General features: G+C 39.7%; 1 protein-coding gene across 1 annotated transcript in view; it reads right to left on the reverse strand.

Moving 5' to 3' along the window:
* The window catches only part of LOC145403705 (glutamate receptor 1-like), a 1,124,056-nt gene that overhangs the window by 38,293 nt on the left and 1,069,606 nt on the right, over positions 1 to 16,157 (reverse strand). The window contains exons 15-17 of the mRNA XM_080275390.1: positions 15,627 to 15,871; positions 10,729 to 10,834; positions 4,465 to 4,602 (exon numbers count right to left, since the gene is read on the reverse strand). Of these exons, the coding sequence (XP_080131516.1) occupies positions 4,465 to 4,602; positions 10,729 to 10,834; positions 15,627 to 15,871 (489 nt within the window). The remainder of the gene's footprint in view (positions 1 to 4,464; positions 4,603 to 10,728; positions 10,835 to 15,626; positions 15,872 to 16,157) is intronic.

Below are 16,157 nucleotides of genomic sequence, written 5' to 3' on the forward strand. Positions count from 1 at the left end.
ATTATTTTTTTTTTCTTACCATACTGAAGAGGAAGTTTCGATGCACCTTGCAGTGGAAATTTCAGCTTCCAAGACCCATCCTGTGGCGTGCAATCAAATGCGGAATGTTGCATAAATTTAGCCAGCTGATACTAGTCACACGTAGGTATTGCAGTGATGCAACATCATACCTTTTTTTTTTTTTTTTTACCAAAAAAAATTTCAATGGTGCTGAAAAGGTGTGAAATAACTAGAGATGCGTATTTTGAAGTTTTTCAGTACAAAATATTCGAGGTTTGAATATAAAAAATTATGAATTTATTTTGCATTTTCGATGTTTATTGTGTTTATGGTAGTACCGACTTATTTTTGTAGTCTGGATGGTGGAGTTCGTTGGAAAAGGAAGGCGAGAGTTTCTGTTTTCAGACTAAATGAGATAAACGTCATCCTTTAAATGTACAGGCTGGACAGTGAGGGTTGAAATGAGAGATGACCTGCCATTCGCACCTCGCACGAGCTAATTAGCAGGAAGGGAAAGGTCTGTCCACCCACGAAAGCATCAAGTGAACAGGGAAACCTTTTCTATTATACTTGTGAAAGGCAAAGAATATGTATAATGATTCAAAACAGTACAACAAACCTGAGCAAATAGGTAAAGATACCAAACAAAAATTAATTTTTATTTTATTTTAATGTCTTTTTTTGTTAATGCCAGTGTTTATTTATAATCGTACACAGTTTGGCTGTGTGTGTTTCCCAAGGGAGGAGAAAGATGATATTTTCTGTCTGGGTCGAGATAATGTGTGTGTGTGTGTGTGTGTGTGTGTGTGTGTGTGTGTGTGTGTGTGTGTGTGTGTGACCACGAGCGAAAAAATCGTACATCCACTCATCACGGCAGCAGGTGGTGAACTGACAAAAAAGGGTGAGAGAGCATGAAGTGAAGATCAGTCTCATGTCCCAGATTTTCGTCCACTTCCCAAAAGTTTTCACAGTTATCTACAAGTCGCACTGCATCGAATGATCCAAACCAATACGCCAAACCTGAGCAAACAAGTAAAGATACCAAGACAAAAATGTATTTTTCTCTTATTATCATGTCTTTTTTCTTTATGCCTGTATTTATTCATATTCGTAAACAGGGTGGTTGTGTGTGTTTGCCAAGGGAGAAGAAAGATGATATTTTCTGTCTGGGTCGAGATAATTGGTGTAACTGTAAATGTTCTGGCATGGCCACGAGCGAAAAAAACAGTACATCCAATTACTATGGCAGCAGGTGGTGAACTGACAAATGAGGTGAGAGGGCATGAACCCATGAAGTGAAGGCCAGTCTCATGTCCCAGATGTTCGTTCACTTCCCAAAAGTTTTCAGTTTTCTACAAGTCGCACTGCATCGAATGATCCAAACCAATACGCCAAACCTGAGCAAATAGGTAAAGATACCAAGACAAAAATGTAATAATCTCTTATTATCATGTCTTTGTTGTTTATGCCTGTCTTTATTCTTAATCGTAAACAGGGTGGTTGTGTGTGTTGCACAAGGTAGGACAAAGATATTATCTGTCTGGGTCGAGATAATGGGTGTAGTTGTGCTTGTTTAGGCATGGTCACGAGCGAAAAAATCGAAAATCCACTCATCACAGCAGCAGGCTCTGAAGTGCTTGATGGGATGCATGGGGGTGTAGTGTAGGTCAGTCTGAAGACATTCAGAATGTTCGTCCACTTCCCGAAAATTTTTCGCTGTTTTTTATAGGTCGCACTCAAACGATGCCTGCGGCCATTCATCGGCTAAACCTCATTCAACACGGGCGGCCACTGACGGGTTAAGACAGAACATTGGTCTATTAGGTCCAAGGAGGTGGAGTAAATTACTGTATAAAGCGTGAGGAACTAGCAAGAGAGTCATCTTATCATTAGACACATTGGGAACACATTTCCCACTAGACACATTCAGACAAATCTTTCACTTAGATTACAAATCACTCAGCCAAAGCACCATATCCCCTTTTGGTTTACCTCTCTGTATAATACTAGTGTGTGGATTATATCACAAACGAATTCTCCTAGTTCCTCAAGCTCTGAGTATCTAGCTTCTGCTTGTAATTTGGTTAGGAAAGAGAAATAACTAATTTTTATGTCTGTCTTGTAAGCCAGTATGAATCCCCTTTTTTTGTAATCGAATCCTGGTCTTTTTGTATATTACAGTGTTAAGTCAGTTTTCTTGTGAGTTTCACCCTACCCATCTGTTGAATGATAGGAGATAAATACTCATAAAATGATGACAAAAGATGATATGCTAATAACAATATAAAAAGTAAGTTTTCTTGGGAGTTTCATCCTATCCGTCTGGTGACTAATGAGAGATAAATGCTTATAAAAAGATAAAAGATGACATGATCACAGCAATATATATATATATATATATATATATATATATATATAAGAAAAGTTTTTTATCTGCCTATCCTCTATGGAAATCGAGATGGGAGGATGCAGAACTCTCTAAACAGCTGTAGAAGATGTAACATTTTAATGCAACTCATTACCCTTGCTAAAGTAGCGCCCCTAACCGCAAAACTTAAAAGTAATTAGAAATAATTAAGTTAACTTGGTGAAAACATGGTAGGCAATTACTGCAGTGTTTTTTACTTTCACAATCATTTCATTATTGGCTACATCGGGTAACAGAGAGAGAGAGAGAGAGAGAGAGAACTAGTTACTGTAAAACACACACACACACACACACACACACACACACAATTCGTGTCCCGGAAATGTGTGCCAAATATCCGGATGTCACTGAGGTATTTTGGAGTAATAAATGCTAATTTTGCATAGTTAACATTTTTCAACTCCTATGGAGCAATAATTAATTATAAACAAAATTTTTCTTTATCAATTTATAGTTCACCCAAACGGACATCAGAAAATATAGTCCCAGAACAGCTTAGAATTGGGCATCAGTTGATTTAGCATTTTTTTATTTTTACTCAACCCAGGACAACAATAATCACCTAAACTTTGCTACATATTTCCCGAGACACCATGTATGATACGCGGAGTAGATGGCAGTGTGAAGTAGCACGGTGATGTAGGTGGTTGAGTGGTGTAGGTGAGAGGATGATTTACCACAGATGAGCGGATGATGTGGGTGAGATGATGGTGTACGTGAGTGGGTGGTGTGGTTGGGTGGATGATGTAGAAGGTTGGGTCGTGTAGGAAGGTGTGTGGTGCAGGAGAGAGGGTGATATACTAAAGGTGGGAGGGTGATGATTGTGAGATGATAGTGTAGGTGGGTTGATGGTGTAGATCCGTGAGTGATGTACAGTAGGTGGGACGTGCTGTAGGTGAAAGAGTTTTGTAGGTGGAAGCGTGGTGGAGATGGATGAATGGTGGAGATGGAAGGGCAGTATACTTGGATAGGCGGATGGATGGTGTATGTGAAAGGGTGGTGTAGGTGGGATGGTAGTGTAACTGGTAAGTGATTTCCAGGACCTGATGTACGCATGTTGATGTAAAAGATGCTGTATCACTGTAGGTTCAAGTTTAATTCATTACGGAGCTACAGTAAGTACTAACCATACGGGTGAAAATTATCTACCTCAATATTTAGTGTGTCCCTGATTTCTTGTGGTAAATCAATACGAGAAGCTTGAAAACGTATAACATATTGCTTACTTTCATTTAGCCAGCCACAAAAGAACAAAAGCATGAAATAAAGCATATACATACCATGCACAATTTCGTTTACTAAAGTATCCATGAAGCTATAAAGGACTCAGTAATAAATAAACACTCAAATACAGAAAATCCTCTCTCAATAAGTTACCTTTTTGACCCTCATTAGTGTCTGTACGTCCACAGTAAAACACCGAAAATACTTTTTCTGTCCATTAAACTGCATGTAAGGCTGGTTTCCCAGTGTCCCGTAATTCACTGTATCAGCTGTGTGGGAAAACATGTGATATGTTGGAAAACGTCCCTGTCTTATCATGAGGATTGACTCTCGATCGTATTATTATACCTTACACGGCAAGGGATACGGGCTGCCTCTTTTTTTTTTTTTCTTTTTACATATTTTGAAGTAAACTTGATGAAGACATAATGTCCATGACTTCTTAAGGCTTTATCTAAATGCACTATGTACTGTGGGATGTAGGTTAACCTATCAGTCATAATGATCCCATATTACTCTCATCGACATGCTGGGGTCAGAAACAATTCTACCATAGTTCAGTAATTAGGTTAATGGGCAGATGGCTAGAATAATGCAAATTGCGACATTATACTGACTGAAAAAAAAAAGTCACATACTGAGTATCGAACTTATTCATGGCTGTCACCCAGAGTGGAACCTTCTCACCATAATTTATGAGGCATCTTGGAAATTATAAGCATTCCATAAACGACTGTCATACTCGGGTTCTGCAAAATGATTCGGTTACTCAGTTTTTTGGTACAGCTCTGACATTCATTCTATCCACTTACCTTGGCTCGATTGGCTTCCACTTTCGATTTACAGCAGAATTCTACAAGGGCCACGACCATTGACAATACCAGGCCTCCAGTTAGGATGTAGAAGATGCCAGCTACATTGCTCAGGGTCAAGGCGTTGGTGTGGCCTGTCTGTGTAAAAGAAAGTAGTATTAGAATTTGTAGCCCCAGTATCATCTGAAACGAAAATCTGGAGAAGTGCCCTTCTCTGGTAGTCCATCCTCCTCCTTTTGAAGGTAGGAAGGGGGTTGAATGACGTTTGTTTAACGAGGCTGAGAAGCTGAAAACACATCTCACCAGTTCTCTGCTCAAGAGAGAGAGAGAGAGAGAAAGAGAGAGAGAGAGAATATTCAGACATTAACCCGCCATGTGCCAGTGCCATTTTAAAATGATCTGACATAATTCCACGGCCAGTGCCAGTGCCCTTTTAAAACAGTTTGAAACAAAAAATTCACTGTGACCGCATTTTTCAAGATTCGCGGGTAAAAATTGGCAGGCATGTATGGTAACTGTTCCTCTACCATCCCCCAGGCTGTCAAGGCCATACACTCACTCGCTTCCCCCCTCACGCTCGCTCTGCCTCACTCTGCCTGTGTGCCTCACCCAGTTCTGTACATAGCAAAGGCATTTCGTAAATATTTTCATGTAAGTGTAAGTTGTAAATATTTTCTTGTAAGTGTAAGGACTATATAGTGGAGTCAAGTTGTAAATACCTTCTTGTAAGTGCCAGGACTGTACGTAATGAAGTAAAGTTGTACCTATCTTCATGTAAGTGTAAGATAATGCATTCACAGTGAGAAAGACACGCAAATGATGACAGATATTGAAGAAATAATTAATCAGAAAAGTGTATTGAACATTGCTATACCTTCCCAGCATAAATACCTGAGTATACCTTACATAAAAAAAGGCTTTCTCTCATGTACGTGGTGAGCGTAAGAGAGCTGCTATACCTGTATACGAGTATGCAGGACACACTAAAACCCATTTCCGAGTCTTGGTGAGAATTTTAATGGTGAAATTCATTGTTTTCACATCAAAATCTATCACTTTAGCCAAAAAAAAAAAAAAAGGTCGAAAAATGGCCAGCACCAGGGTGACCCATAGGGCTAAAAATAACTGGCACTCGGTGGGTTAATCAAATGAGGTTAATCAACTAAAAAGAAATTAATTATATGTGGTTGTTTAATTAAGAGATATTAATTACATGGTTATAAGATGAGGAAAGTAAAATAAGAAAGCTCCCTGCACTCACCAATCTCTCTAGCCAAAGCCTGTAGGAAAATGCGAGAACTATAATGAAGCACAGAAGTACATTCGTCGATCCTAAGATCTACGTTGCACCATGTAACTGTCAGTGGAAGGAGACAAAGAAATGGGCGTGATAAGCAAAGAGTAGGTGATGGAAATTTAATACATGATGAAGCTGGAGCAGGAAAATACATCCTGAGGAATGGATGTTGTAGAGTTAGCGGTTTGCATGCAGTGAAGGTTTAATTCAAATTATCCTCCAGGAATTAATGTGAGGGAATTAATAAAAAAGTGTGTGTGATGGGCAAACGAATGGGCAGAATGGAACTGGGTCACGAAAGGTGACTCTGGGGAAATGGGTATTGTGGCATTAGTGGACTGAGAGTAGTGAAGGTATCATTTCAAAGCTGCCTCCAAATAATAATGTGTCAGAGAATCTATCTATATGCCTAGGCTGCTTCCCCCAAGGAAAGGGAGGTAGCCGAGGCAGGACGACACATTCCCAATTGACTCATTCACTCAAACACCCCAAAAGCGAGAAGGGACAGATCCTCACCACACCACACCGCACGAGGGCCAACTGCACAGTGCAATCAGTGACATCCGCAGCAGGGCCCAACAGCAGAGCTGGTTTACCCCTGCCACATCATAACAGACCCATCCCCTTACCCGCACATGACTTGATCAGCTGATCAGACAAATGCGAGAGAATGTCCCCCCAGGGCTGTGTCATCATTTATTCATTCACACATTCCCTCCATTCATTTTTATCACGCACAGCCACTCTTCCTTGGTCAATAGACTTCCCTCTCGCAACCAACGCTCTGTTCACACTGTTCACCCATCCTATTAATGATCTTCCTCTCAGCCTCACACCTCTCACATCAGACCCAGGTATCTTTTTCACCAATCACTCATTATCCATTCTTTCCATATGGCCAAACCATCGCAACACCCTCTGCTCAACGCGATCAGCCATCTCCCAAACAACTCCAGTTCTCCTTTGCACTTCATCATTTCTCACTCAATCCATAAGCATCACATTACACATACTCCTCAGACATCTCATCTCCATTACATTCAAACTTTTCCTCTCTGCTACAGCCATATGCCACGTTTCAGTCCCATATAACGCAGTCGGTACCACAACACCCTCATACAGCCTTCTCTTTACATCCATTCTAAGCAAACACTGTTTTCGTTCCTCCCAGCACCTTTCCAACTTCATTCATTCTAAACTTCACTTCTGCATCTATTCTTCCATTCACAGCAACATGTGACCCTAAATACTTAAAACACTGTACCTCCTCAAGCAACTCATCAATCAAAACTATGTTCATCCCCCTACCATCTACCAACCTTGTACACTTCATCACTTTACTCTTATTCTCATTTACTTTCAATTTCCTCCTTTCACACACACTTCCAAACTCCTCTACCAACTGTCTCAATCTCTCCTCTGAATCAACCAGCAGTGCAGTATCATCTGGAAACAGCAGCTGCTTCAGATTCCACTCTCTACCATCAACATTCACCAGACTCAGACTTCCTCCTAACACTCTTGCATTCACCTCCCTTACAACGCCATCCATATATATATTAAACAACCAAGGCGACATCACACATCCCTGCCGCAGCCCCACTCTCACGGGAAACCAATCGCTCATATTATTTCCCAATTTTACACATGCTCTACTATTTACACAGAAACTTTTCACTAATTTCAGTAACCTACCGTCAAGTCCATACAATCTTAAAACAGTCCACAAAGCCTCCCTATCAATTCTTTCATACATTTTGTCTAAATCCATGAACCCCCAAAACACATCCTTACCTTTTGCTAAATATTTTTCACACACGTTTCACAGCAAACACTTGATCCATGCATTCCCTCCCTCTCCTAAAGCGACACTGCTCATAACCAGTTACTCCCTCTGTACCCTCTCAAACTCTCTTTAATTAATACTTTACCATACACCTTACCTACAACACTCAACAGACTTATACCCCTAAAGCTAGTACATTCATACTTATCACCCCTTACTTTTATACAATGGGACCACACAAGCACTTGGCGAGTCAATTGGCACCATACCTTGCACAAAACACACATTCAACAATCTTACTAACCAGTCAACAATAGTCACTCCACCATCTTTCAGGCAGTCCACAGCACACTCATCCATACCTGCAGCATTCCTTGTTTTCATCACCTTTACTGCCTCCTGCACTTCCTCCATCGTAATGAAAGAATCATTCATCTCTCCCAGCACATTTATTCATTGCACCCTTCCTTCTGTTACAATCTCAGCCTCCCTTTCCTCCTCTACATTTAACAATCTTTCAAAATACTCTGCCCATCTCTTCCTTATTGCATCCATCTCAATTAACATCCTTCCATCCTCTGCTTTTACTCACTCTTCCTCCCCAGACTCTCCCTATTGCACCCTTTTCACCTCCTTCCAAAACATTTTCTTATTCTGTTGGGCAAGGGGGACAATGAAATGGATATAATGAAATGGAACTAAGCTTAATGATAAATACACCTTGTTCAAAAACGTGCTGTAGGATTAATGGTTTGAGGTGCAGTAAAGGTTTATTTGAAAGTCATCACCAAGAACAAAAACAAGACAAGTTCATTTCTACTCGTCACAGTTGCGTCTTATGACACAAACAACTTTTTTTTCTTTAACTTTTTGAATCCGATGGACTTCATCGGATTAAATTAGAATACAATAATATCGACAGTTCAAGTTTAGTGGGATATTTATTGCATATATTTCGCTAAGAAACAATGTTCTTTTATTACAAATAACTACTGACCTACAAAAATTGAGTGGGGGGGATAGTGCACCTCCCATGTCCCCTACTCTCCAAATCCGTGACTGTAACCACCTGCACCACCCTATCACCTAATTCACCTACTCATGTACAGTAATTTTTGTTTATAACAGAACAGAGGAAGGAAAAACAAATGAATACAAAAATAATAATCCATACACCACATTACTGGTGTCCTCTGTTCATAAAATATCTGTAACAATTAGACTTGAACAGATGTAGGTTGAAGTTTGGAGGGAAACAACTCTGGGGAAGCAAATTCCAGAGAGATGCAGTTCTGGGAATAAAAGAATTCTGATAGGCAGAAGTTCTGCAATTTGGCTGAGTGACAAGCCAGTCATGAACGTTACCAGATGCCCGTGTAGCACGAGGGAAGGCATGGAGAGGTGGCACCATGGAAGGAGCTTCGTCTGAGCATTTACCATATCATTAAAATAATGCAAGGGAGTCAATATTCCTTCTTACTTGTAGGGGAGGTAGTTTATTTGTAATGGCAGCATTGTTAATAATTCTAACAGCTTTGTTCTGAATTTTGTCTAGTTGTTTTAATGCAACCTCTCCACATCCATTCCACAAGGGTGAGCAATATTCAAGCTGATAGCGCACATAGCTCTTATAGAATATAGCTAACTGCTCTTCAGTGTACACCACCCACCCATCTACATCACCCTTCCATCACTGCTCACCTATCCACACCATCCCCTCTTCGATTACCCTTCCACCTATACCACACATTCCAATATGATTTTTAAAATTCAGTTCTTGCCACCTTCACAGTAGAAGGCAATTTATTCGACACCTCTGTAACTGCACGGCTAAATATGACCTTCACGAGCCCCTTCATTACTGCAGGTATTTCCTGTGGTGAATCAAACGGTGGGAACATATAAGAAAATATTACTTATAAATATGTCCTTGGACTGAAGGAAACACATTTGGCTACCTCCTACTGTGCCCGGGCTAGAAACGATCTTTGTTAAATTCTTCCAATATGAATACTCACTGAAGCCAAATAAAATGACAGGCGGAACATTACTAAAAAGACATCCTCGGATGAAAATGGCTAAGAGGGGGAACAAACAGAGAACCCAGGAATACCAACAAAAACAATATTTTGAATGGGACCTCACTTGTTAATCCTTGTTATACTCTTGAAATTGAAAACACAGTTATGCTTAAAAAAGAAAAGAAAAAAAAGAATGGGATGACGATCATAACATCAACAACAGCAACAACAACAAGAACGACGACGACAACAACAACAACAACAATAATAATATAATAATAACTGTTATAATGATAATAATAATAATAATAATAATAATAATAATAATAATAATTATTATTATTATTATATTACTGGTAACAATAATAATAGTGATAATGATTTTAATAATAATATCTTAAATGTCAGGACCATCCTGCCTAGCTCCAGGTTCCTACGCTCCTCATGGGGCAAAGTAGGATTGGATGATGGGTGCATGGATAATAATAGTTATTATTATTATTATTATTATTATTATTATAAGATGCGGTGCCAAGGCACAGCAAACCCGTCCCACGCAGTCATTTTAATGGTGACGTATAAACACAACAGGATGCCTAGCCAAGCATGTCACATAATTATAAAACCTGGGATAAATCGGGTGAAAAATGACGATTTTATGTACATTTAAAATTGTAGGCCCACCCACCTGACACTGACCTCCCTACCGCTAACTAGATGGTGACCTCCCCCCCTCATGTAATGAATCATGTTATAGGATGCAGATTAGCAAGATGCACTTTAGGTTTTGGTTTCATGTTGATATGACGAATTTGAATGGAGTTATGGCGAAAAAAACGAGTTTTACTTGTCCCCGATTCTTTTACGTTTTGAGGGCCTACAGCTTGGGCCTTGGCCCAGTTTGGCCCAAAATTTAATCAGGTGATTAGGTTATAGTCCATCACCCCTCTAATTTTAGTCAATATCGCACCGGTAGTTTTCACGTAAAGCTGTTGAAAGACAGACAAACAAACAAACAGACAAACCGAGTGAAAACAATACCCGTCCCCGAGCCACTCCGAGGCGGGGACGGGTAATAATAATGATAATAATAATAATAATAATAATAAGAAGAAGAAGAAGAAGAAGAACTGCCAATACTACAAAAGAGTGGGACTAACCTGCGAATCCTTGCCACATTTGGATCTACCGAACCACCACTTGTTCTTCAGTATGGCCAGGTCCCCACTCTCTTTCAGGCTTAGTATGGCCAAATTAAGGTTTTCCCTGGGGACAGAATGTAGAGGCGGAGATTAGTACTTGGATAGGAAGAGAGAATAAGAGAATGAGAGAAGAGATGGAAAGCAAGTGAGGCGGAGGAGGGTGGGGTGAGACTGAATATGGAGAGGTAGGAAATGGGAATAGATATGGACAGAGAAGGAAATATATATGCGGGTAAATATAGAATAAAGGATAAAAGCGCTCATGGATCCCATACTTCCACAAACACCAATAGCATCTATATATTATTGCTGTAATTCCTCTTTTCCACCAAACAAATGCTTTTATGATCTCAATGAGCCAATAAATTCTACGGTCTTAGTCTGCTCTATAACACAGTGTCAAGGAGAGTGCATACCTCCGCCAACGCCAATCTTTTTTTTTTTTTTTCTTCCATTTCCTGCATCTAGATCCGCATACACAAAATGTAACAAATATATCCTTGGTCCAATGTCCACCTAATCACCAAATTTTATTGAAATAAGATAACAACTTTTTTATATGTCTTGAACATGAACAGAGAGACAGAGACAATCAGACACAGATGAATACATAACCTCCATCAACTTCTTGGCGGAGGTAACAAACAACAATGACTAGGTGGAGAGAGAGAGAGAGAGAGAGAGAGAGAGAGAGAGAGAGAGAGAGAGAGGGAGGGGGGGAAGAGGTTGAGCAAATGTGTTATGGAAAAAAAAATTGCTTTCTCGAGGGAATGAAGGATGACCTCTACGCAGCTCCTGCACACTGACATTCTTCCGAGCAGATGACTGTGATGACTGATGAATATACAAGAACATAATCTATCCTAAATCATGTGTTGGGTTCGACCTTTAATCCTATAAAACAATTTAAAAGGCTTAAGTACAAAAGCAGTAAGTCTCCACCGTACTGTGCAGACTTTATTATAAAAAAGAACCATTCATTCATTCATCACCTAATCCGGTGTTGTCCCATGAGAATCGTAGGGGCCCGCGGCTAGGCAAGTTGGTCCTGACATTTAAGATGAGAGACCAGCCTCACTTATCCCTGAGCAGTATTATGGGAGCAATAAACCCCAACCTCTCCTTGGATATAAACCTGCACCGGCTCAATCTGATTGGAGCGCCACTAAAATACTAGGCACCAAAATTTAGTTATATGGTTACCACCCAGCATAGTAAATCGTTTCCTGGTGTAAAGGAAACCATTTGGCTTATCACTCAGTGTACAGTCACCCGTAGACAGAAGGAATCGGAAAGAACAATGGAAAGAAAGACAGAAGAGGAAGGAAGGAAAGAAGGAAGGAAGAGAGGAAAGGGCAGGCACATGAGAGCAGCACTACTGTATATCGAGTGAATGGATGGTGGGCTATCACATAAATTCCTGTAACACCCTATAATCCATTTCTCATCTAGTCGGATAAGAGCTGGAAAGACTGGTGGTCAAGTGATAACACAAATGGTCTGTTGTTTGAAAGGACGAGAGTTCGATCCCACGATGGGTCAGGGAGTAGTTTGATGGTTTGACTTTCGTTAAAACACTTTCAGTCTTCCACAGGACCTACCAACATGTCATAAAAGCATCCATTTAATACTACGACACCAGCTCTTTGTGAGATAACCCTGGTATTAAATGTATTAAACAAGGGCGTTGGGTATAAACGGAGAAACAAGTGCATGTAAAGGTGTGTTACACGTAAAAGGATTTCCGGGCCTCAGGAACGAATTGTCTGGTCAATTGCCACAATCGAACACACAAAAACAAGGTGTGCCAGAAAATGTGTGCAAGACTTTAAGAGAGTGGCATATGCTTGGGTTCGTTTTGTGTAATCAATGCCAGATCAATATTGGTCAAATTTTCAACTGTTACGAACTGATTACCATATGGACGAAATATAAGTGAGAACTTTCTACGCCCTTAAGTTCATCACTGAGGATAATGGTTAAGGACCAGACCCATGCTGACGAAGCATTATGAAGATATAGGGGTCTACAGTTTAAAGTGTGGAATGTGTTCGAACGGCCAAGCTTATTACCTCGCCTAGACGGAGTGCGGCGAGGTACTGTTGTGGTCGAGTTTGTTTGTTAGAAACATTACGGAAAAACGGCTGAATGAAATTAATTTACACTTGCAGGATATGTGGATACTGGTCCCAAAAGGAAGTAGTTAAATTTTGGAGGCAATCAAGTACCCTTGAAAGGTCAAAATCAAGGTCAGAGATTTTCAGAGGGCTATAACTTGAAACTGGCTGAAGATAGAGGTATATGCTTCTATCAGCATACAGGAACTCTCATACGGGCTTTCATTTGGCACCAACACCTGTGACCCTGAGGGACACTGAAAGGTCAAACTCAAGGTCATGGATATTCAGGGGGCTGATTGAAGATAGAGATTCACTATTACCAACATACAGGAAGTCCTTTGACCTTTCAATTGATATCATGACCTTTGACGTTAAGTGGCCCTGAAAGGTCAAACTCATTGTCTCGGTTATTCAGAGCGCTGCAACCCGAAACTAGTTGAAGATGGAGAGATATTTACTATTATCAACAAACAGCAAGTCCCACATTGGTTTTAACTGGTACCATGATCTTTTACCTTAAATGACCTTGAAAGGTAAAACTCAAGGTCAAGGATATTCAAGGGGTCATAACTCGAAACTGGTTGAATAGAGATAAAGAGGCTACTATTATCAAGATATAGGAAGTCTCATTTGGGGCTTTGATTTGGCACCATGACCTTTGGCCACGAGTGACCTTGGAAGGTCAAATCACGGTCAAAATCACGGATTTTCAGACGGCTATAATTTGAAAACGGTTTAAAATAAAATAACTGTTGTCGGGCGAGGTTTGTTGTGCCAGGCACTACTTGTTAATTGTTAATGTTGTTTTAATTTTAGTTTTCCAATGATTTGCGAAACCTTACTTGATAATTTCACATAATATTTTCTGTGCGCATTTTTATTTTTTGACTTTTTTCAGCAGTATGGTGGTGAATTTTGAGAAAAGTCACAAATGTAACACCTAATGGTTTTCCATAAGCTTTCCAACGATGTGCAAAAGTCTGCTGCAGATTTAATGGTTTCCATTATAGTTTTAGTGCTCAGGTTGATGCTTTTTCACTCTTTTCAAGGATATGATTGTGAATTCTAAGATACGTTAAATAAGTAACATTTAATACTCTTTTCATATGCTACTCATCGATATACACAGATCCCCTGTAGTTTTCATAATTACTGAAATAATCTACCATTGGTGCTGTGTTCTACTGCTTACTACAAGGAGGGTATCCTCCTTCCCCAAGACTGCTGCTATTCGGTGAATAATCACCAACCACCAAACTACGTCTTATATAAAGCTTTTTTGCGATTGGTCAAACAATAACTCCAAAAACAGTCTAACAATAACCTCCTGAATTCTGCCCCATATTTCTGGGACAGCCTCTGTGTACGACTGTGGACATAAATCCTGGTTTACTTCATTATGATATATAACGAGACGGTGAGCAATGGTTTTCAGAAATCAGTGATTTCAACAGAGTTGTCAAATTTGTTGTGCCTAGCAAGATAACACCCGGAGCTCTGATGACATACGTACTCTAATTCTTAGTAGCCGATTATTGTTTTATTTAGCTTAGGATAGTGTTCTTAGTTGGAGGAGCTAGGTATTAACTATGTAATTCCTTTATAATACCAAAGGTTTTTCACAAGATGAAATATACTGTTTAGAAACAGGAAGAATAAACTTAATTATTCGTCACTGGATTGAAGGGGGTTACCTCTCTAAGGCGTGTCTGTGATGGTTAGACTTTCTCATGATATCCTAACCGCACTTGGGAAGATATACTTAATTTCTCTTCCGTACACACATTAACCTCTTCATTCCCATGACACAGTCTTTACTTCATTCTTGCTACCACCAGATGATTTTATTATGCTCAGGACAGACATATTTAACTAGGGAAAGAGATAGTACTTTTCACCGACTACTTCGCTATCGAGATCTCTCCTGAGTTGCATACCATGGCATGGAGGCAGCAACAATTAAAAAAAAAAAAAAAAAAAAAAAAAGGCACCTGGTACAAGCGGTTATACTTTAATCCGATTATTTCATCTTGGCATAACTGGGCTACATTCTAGACTTGATTAGCAGAACCATTGGGTCGACAGGGTCAGGGTTTGACTCCAACCACTATCAATATGGCCTATTCTGAACCTCTTGTAATCATCATCTTGAACCTGTATTTATTTGTTTAATGATGAACAGAGTATATTATTAGTAGGAAATGACAGAAATAATATTGTTCGATCGTATTACTAATTTAAATATTCTATTTTTTCTGGTTGCAAAGTGTCAGTATTGTTTCAGTTAAGACAGTTTAAGCATGCAATCTTATACACGCTTTATACTTTGGAAGCTTTATGACTGCGGCCCCACTGACCTTTTTCACTCTCATAAAGATGAGGTTAGGTAGGATCCAGAAACAAGGGAAAAAAAATGTGAAACATGGAGAACTACCAACAGGCAGTTAAGTAATAATGTCCATTTTATCGTTTTCAGTAAAATCTTGTTACCTCCAGACGGTTTTATTCAGCCTATGACCTGAGTGGTTAGGCACTGCTTTCATAACCCCTTGTCTACAAGAAGTATACCTTGAACTGCAGAAGATCATTTAGAAGGTGAAGTAAAATACGAAATGTCACTTAGAGATCATCCCTATGCTAAATACAATCGTCCTGGGGGAGTAAGAATAACACGATGTAACATTTGCACGCTGACGGAGTTAAGCAAATGGTTGCCTATGCTACTTTGGTACTAACTTAAGCGAAGAGTGTGGAGGAGTGGCCACGCCATATCCATTTGAGTTTAGGTTGTGTCCGATCTTCATGGTGTCGCAGGGCAGTTGCTCGTTGATGTAGTCGTTCTTGACACTCTCCAGCAAAAAGGCATAATTGCCCTTTGACGTCCGCACCCGCTCGATGCCGTCCTCGTACGTAGACGTGAACACATGCTTGCGGGACGACATGAACTCCCACATCCGACTGTACATACTTATCTTGGAACGCTGAAAGAAAAAAAGAAGTTTATTAATCTTGTATGATGGCAGGGAAAAATATACTTTTATATATATATATATATATATATATATATATATATATATATATATATATATATATATATATATATATATATATATATATATATATATCATCAGCATCATCAGCATCATCCAATCTTGCATTGCCCCATGAGGAGCATAGAAGCCCGGAGCTAGGCAGTTGGTCCCGACATTTAAGATGAGAGTCACCAGTCTCACTCATCCCTGAGTGGCATTACATGAGCAATCAACC

This window comes from Coenobita brevimanus, chromosome 61 (assembly GCF_032717465.1).
Source record: "Coenobita brevimanus isolate Jiangsu-jjx chromosome 61, ASM3271746v2, whole genome shotgun sequence".
Classification (NCBI taxonomy): Eukaryota; Metazoa; Arthropoda; class Malacostraca; order Decapoda; family Coenobitidae; genus Coenobita; species Coenobita brevimanus.